Source organism: Chanos chanos, chromosome 7 (genome assembly GCF_902362185.1).
Source record: "Chanos chanos chromosome 7, fChaCha1.1, whole genome shotgun sequence".
Classification (NCBI taxonomy): Eukaryota; Metazoa; Chordata; class Actinopteri; order Gonorynchiformes; family Chanidae; genus Chanos; species Chanos chanos.
The window spans coordinates 9,944,291-9,950,290 of record NC_044501.1 but is presented as its reverse complement, the minus strand read 5'-3'; the positions used below and the strand labels follow the sequence as shown (position 1 = coordinate 9,950,290).

The 6,000-nt window shown below is 42.1% G+C and overlaps 1 protein-coding gene across 1 annotated transcript in view; it reads left to right on the top strand.

Moving 5' to 3' along the window:
• The window catches only part of kif16ba (kinesin family member 16Ba), a 17,063-nt gene extending 12,755 nt beyond the window's left edge, over positions 1-4,308 (top strand). The window contains exons 21-29 of the mRNA XM_030779888.1: positions 1-59; positions 660-1,021; positions 1,184-1,342; positions 1,836-1,944; positions 2,712-2,756; positions 3,239-3,364; positions 3,635-3,724; positions 3,834-3,917; positions 4,129-4,308. The exon at positions 1-59 is cut by the window's left edge and continues 208 nt beyond it. Coding sequence (XP_030635748.1) covers positions 1-59; positions 660-1,021; positions 1,184-1,342; positions 1,836-1,944; positions 2,712-2,756; positions 3,239-3,364; positions 3,635-3,724; positions 3,834-3,917; positions 4,129-4,284 — 1,190 coding nt within the window. The 3' untranslated portion in view covers positions 4,285-4,308. The remainder of the gene's footprint in view (positions 60-659; positions 1,022-1,183; positions 1,343-1,835; positions 1,945-2,711; positions 2,757-3,238; positions 3,365-3,634; positions 3,725-3,833; positions 3,918-4,128) is intronic.
• Positions 4,309-6,000: the final 1,692 nt, after the last annotated feature.

The following is a 6,000-nucleotide window of genomic DNA, read 5'->3' as shown; positions in this document are numbered from 1 at the left end:
TTGTACTGGAGAGCTCACAGGATCAGGTGGAAAAAGAGTTGGATGAGACCCTCTATCAGGTGAGTCCAAAACGTGGAGTCAGTCTGCCATTAGAACAGAGAAATACAAATAAAGCCAGTTCTAGAACTAGCAGCCACAGTTGGTTCTAGAACTATTGGCGTTCTAAAACCATTTCAGTCACTGATATAAGAATGAGCACTACCAGATGTACTGCTGTTTTCGCTTGAAGAATGTTCTGGAACTAGCTTTTAAACTAGCTTTTACCATGGTTAGAAGCACTATAATGATTTGAAACATGGCTGTTAGAAGAACATCTATTAGAAATGTTACTACTTAAAGCACAGAGTAGAGTATCAGAAGCACACAAATTACTGCCAGTTGCCATGCTAGTCCTTTTGTCCAAATATTGTCATCATGTACAAAATCATTTCTTATTCTAGAATATTCCTTGAATTTAACACAAAGGATGTGGATCTCACAGCCATGTTTAGGAGCCAACACATATTTAAATCTCCCTTTCTACTCAACAGTCCTGTTCCATGAAAGTCCACTCCACTCATTTAGCCCTCGAATTATTACTAAACATGCAATGCCCAGAAAATTCAAAACATTTTCTCCCTCGTATCCTGGTCTGTTTCACCCTCTCCTATCGTTTGCAGGTGGAGAAGGAGCTGGAGGAGAAGGAGGAGCGCCTGACTCAGTACTCTGCCAGCGCGAAGCAGCTGCACCAGTTACAGCAGACGTACGAGTTCACGGCCAACGTGGCACGGCAGGAGGAGAAGGTGAGGAGGAAAGAGAAGGAGATCCTGGAGTCGAGGGAGAAACAGCAGAGGGAGGCGTTGGAGCAGGCCGTGGCTCGGCTGGAGAGGAGGCACTCCGCACTGCGGAGGAGCATCTCCCTCGAGCCGGAGGCTGAGGAAAGCCGCAGGAGAACGGTTTCTATGCCTGGACACACAGCGCGGGGAGGAACCGGAGGAGGTGGCGAGACTGGGATCGGAGAACAGGAACTGGACCAAGAGAGGTAAAGGTTTAGCATTTGGGCTTTTGGTTTTGTAGTTTCTGTCTTCTTTTTTTTCTCCCCCTGTCTGTCCCATATATTGTTTTGTTGGTTTTACGTGTCTATTTAATCTTTTTCTTTCTTTCTTTCTTTCTTTCTTTCTTTCTTTCTTTCTTTCCCTATCAGAATGGAGCAGGAAATCCAGCAGCTGAAGCGGAGGATCAGTCAGACGGAGAGCAGTGGGTGGGGCCTGTCAGTGGGCGGAGAAGAGAAGAGCAGTGTTAACAACTCCCCTGTCAGCCCCATACAGACTCTGCCTACAGTCCTGCCACTCAGTGATGACAGGTACACACACACACACACACACACACACACAAACACACTCTTTCTCTCTATAGCTCCCTTTTAGACTCTGTGTGGAGTCTTGCTAATCAATGAAAAAACATAAAAACACACTCCCTTGAGCTCCCACAGAGACTCAACATGCAGTCTTGCTAATCAATTTAATACACACACTCACACACACACACACACACACACACTCACACACAGACTACAACCTCATCAACATTCTCCCAGCTGCATATAAACAACAGTGTTCTCAAGCTTTGTCCTGGAGGGCTGCCCTTCTAATTATGGACAGATTTGTACCCATGAATCAGTGTGTGTCCTCCTCAGCCAATAAGAGACATACTTAGTTACAGTTAGAAACAAACAGTGACAGGACCTCTGAATAAGATGGACTGAACTGTGCATCTCTAACACACAGAGTTACATTTCAGTGGAGGTCATACGAGTAGATTTGAGGTGTGCCTGTTTTCCTGTTTTTCCTCTGCAGGTTAAACGCATACATTGAAGAGGAGGTGCAGAGACGACTTCATGAGAAAATGAATTTGCTGAATGGAGACAGTAGCATTGAGCTCTCTCTGTCCACAGAGTCTCTCAAGGTACCTTTAAAAATACGTTTAAAAAAAGGACATTTAAAAAAAATCATATCTGACTTTGGGTTGTTTTATAATTTCCATTTGCAGTGGAACTGTTTTATCATCTTACTACCCTTCACAAATGCAAAACAGTTCACTTTATGGAATTAAAAGTTCTTCAGTGTTTTTGCACTAATAGTCTGTTCTGTGAAGACAGTTTCGTGAAATGTTTGTCTTTGAGTTGAATGAAGCTGTTTGACTCCACAGGAAGAGGAAGAGGAAGTTAGTGAGAGTAGTTCTATTAGATTAGCTGAGGAGGTAAGCACAGGTCTGCACTGGTCAGATGCACTAAAGAAAATGGCTTGGATTGGGGGGAGGGATTTGTGCATGCTCCACCCACAATATTTTACATATCACCCACAGTCCTGTGCGGTGCTGGGTCAGGTCAACTTGGTGATTTTTTTTTTTTTTCTTTCTTTCCTTTAGTGATGCTATCTTCTGCTTTGTAGAGCATGCAGAGTATTGTTGAAAGCCTACCCTGTTTGATTCTTTTCTCCTGCTCTTCTCAAATGTGATTTCTGAATGTGGAATGAAAACAATCCTTTTATTCTTTTATTTGAGAATCCCTGTTGACATGTGGATGAATTATGTCCGTGCGCTCAGCACATGTCTCCAGAGTGCCCGTTTGGTTTTTTCGTGGTTAAAAGCCTCCTTAATTAAGGCCTAAAGTTGTAAAAAAAAAAAAAAAACCAATCAGTTAAATCTGTCTGATTCCATCTCTTTCTTAACAGGACAACGATAGGAACCGCATCGATCAAAGGAGACGAAAATATGAGGTATGGTTTTCGATAACTCCTCATAAAACTGAGTACAAGTGAACCACAAACAACCACAGAGTAACTGACGTAACTCCTACCAGATACTGTTCATGTGTGATTCTCGTGTCCTCTCTCTCACACTCTCTCTCTACCTCACTCTCTCTCTCTCACACACACTGTCTCTCTCTCCATTTCTCTCTCTCTCTCTCTCTCTCTCTCTCTCTCTCACACACACACTGTTTCTCTCTCTCCGTTTCTCTCTCTGTCTCTCTCTCTCACACACACACACTGTTTCTCTCTCTCTCACTCTCTGTCTCTCTCACTCGTCTCACTCCCTGTCCCTGTCCCTGTCTCTCTCTCTCTCTCTCTCTCTCTCTCACTCACACACACACACACACACACACTGTCTCTCTCTCTCTCTCTCTCTCACACACACACACACACACACTGTTTTTCTCTCTCTCTTTCTCTCTCTTTCCCTGTCTCTCTCGCTGCTGCAGCATCGGCTTGTGACCGTGCCTCTGGACCCCAGTCCTGAGCGTCTGAAGGACCCAGTGAAGATCCATATACCTCGCTACGTGCTGCGTGGTCAAGGCAAAGACGAACACTTTGAGTTTGAGGTCAAGGTCAGGATTCATCTCTAAGTACACACAAACACACACACACACACTCCTTTCAGCTACTGGGCAAGAAAACACAGTATGAAGAGATGAAGATATTGTGGAAAAAAGCGGTCGTTTTAATATCGAGTACCTGCAGTTTCTTTAATATCTCTGTCCTGAACTGCAGTCTGATTGTATCTTTCAGTTATATCCTGCCACTTCAGAAGTACAGTTATTCAGTTGTAGGAGTCTTGTCATTTTTGGCACCATGGTTTGATTTTTTTCTCTTGATAGATCACAGTGCTGGATGAGACATGGACGGTGTTCAGACGCTACAGCCGCTTTCGAGAAATGCACAAATCGCTCAAATTAAAATACCCAGAGGTATGAATCTGCAGGACAGTGCACTGAACTGTAACACACATACATATTCTCTTTGCTTGTGTGTTTAAGTTGTAACTTTTATAACTGTACCTTTTGAACACCGTTACAGTTAGCAGCCCTGGAGTTCCCTCCTAAAAAACTCTTTGGAAACCGTGACGAGAGGATGGTTGCCGAGCGACGGAATCAGCTGGAGGTATGACACGACACTGCCACTTCAGAGTGAAGAGATTCATTTTGTGTTTTGTTTTGTTTTGAGATTTGTCGATTCGGGTAGTTTTTGATAGTTGGCCTGTGAGGAAAATGTTTCTTTTTAAACACTGTTACAAAAAAATTCTCTCCTTTTTTCTCCTGCCTTTTTTTTTTTTTTTTTACCTTATCTCTTTTCTTCCCTCTCTCCCTCACAGAGATACCTGAGGAACTTCTTTCAGGTGATGATGTCATCGAACTCTCCCCTCAGATCAAATGACAACGAGCTCATCCTGTCCAAACACACAGTCTGCAACATCTCACCGTTCTTCAGGAAGGGCGTCTTCGACTACAGCAGTCACGGAACTGGCTGACAAAAACACACACACACAGACACACACACATACATGCGCACAAACACTAAAATGCACTCAGGTCAGGGGAGAGATAATCTACGGGAGAGAGAGGGAGAGAGAGAGAAAAGGAAAGAGAGTGAGACAGACGTGTAGCTGTGAGTTAGCAGCGAACCAAAAAAAAAAAGCTTAGTGCCTGTACAGCGGCGGTGTTAAGAGCTGGACCTAATTAACGGGTAGCGCGTTGTTTATAATGAAATGGCTTATCCTTACTTCTCCAGTTCTTTTAAAAGTAGATGAGGGACAACAGACTAATCGTAAAACTGTCATTAAACGCGTCCGTGGGATTCTTTTGTTGCACCATGAAACGAGAAGCTGCAAGAAACATTCAGTACTGTCTGTTTTGTAGTTGTCACAGATTTTTCAGTCCAATTGAAAATGTAACAAATTGCTAAGGTAACACAGGTAATATTGGGACTTGTGTTGATTTCAACATAGGTGCTGCTTTTTCTATCACTACGTTACTCGGCTTGATTTCAAGGGCATTTTTTTTTTGTCCGACTCCTAATCGAATGACTTGAATGGCTATGCAGCTTGATGGATTTTCAGTGTCATGTTAATTTACACTGATAATTTTAACACTTTTTGAATAATTTGGGATTCATACAGGGTATGTCATAGGTTATTCCGTCTGCTGCTTTTGTGCTGCTATGCTAAGCTTAACAGAAATTATTTAGGGAAAACAATCGGTTTATAACGGGGGAAAAAAAAAAAACCCTCCCACCTTTCTCCTTCTCCATCTCAGTTCGTAAGTTTTGCCAAATCACTAATGAATCAAGACCTTTTGCCGCGCTGTGTTCAGTGCAGCGTTTGTAGAACTAAAGAATATATGTAAAAACTAGTTAACGTCTTCCACTGAAACACAGTAATAATGATTATCGCAGGTTCACCTCTTCATGATCACTGGTAACCACGGCAACCATGCCTTCTTGTCTTGTTGAAGAGTACACATCGGATCCTCAGTCAAGTCAGGTCATATTTGTCGGCTTGGAACGAGGCCAACGTCGTTTGCGTCACATGACTATCTACACGTATTACTCTGTTTCGGAATGGTCTTTCTCCTGTCTGAGTTTGGTGGCTTTAGGGTGACCAGCTGAAACACGTTTCTGATCGTTCACAATGGTATCGGGTCCTGTCGGTATAATGGTTTATGTAAAGCAAACGGGACTGGGAAGACGTCGAAATGTTCTGAATGTAAACTGCATTTGTTGTCTACACACACACTCATATTTCAGAGTATGGACCTACTAGATCTATCAGTCTGATACTTCATTTGTGTAGTCAGTTACATACAAAAGCCATAAGCATACTAGAGTTGCGTGAATGTGTATATCTGTAGATTAACTGTATAAAGGTGTTTATTTTCTTAAGGTGTATGTAGCAATATCTCTGAAGGTAAAAGGGATTGTACAATTTGAATTACAACTGTTTTCTTTTTTTTCCTGATACATGCTTGAACATTTGATGTTGTTGTTGTTGTTGTTTTTTTTTGTTTGTTTGTTTTTTTGGGTCATGACATGATGTAGATTTGATGTGAAAAAGATCAACTCTGTGAGTGACTTAGCTAAAAAAAAAAAACAAAACAAAAAACGTATAAATCAATATATGGCCAAAATACCATATTTAGCAATGCAAATTATGACATATTTTCAACAGCTGTAGAATGATGATTTGTGA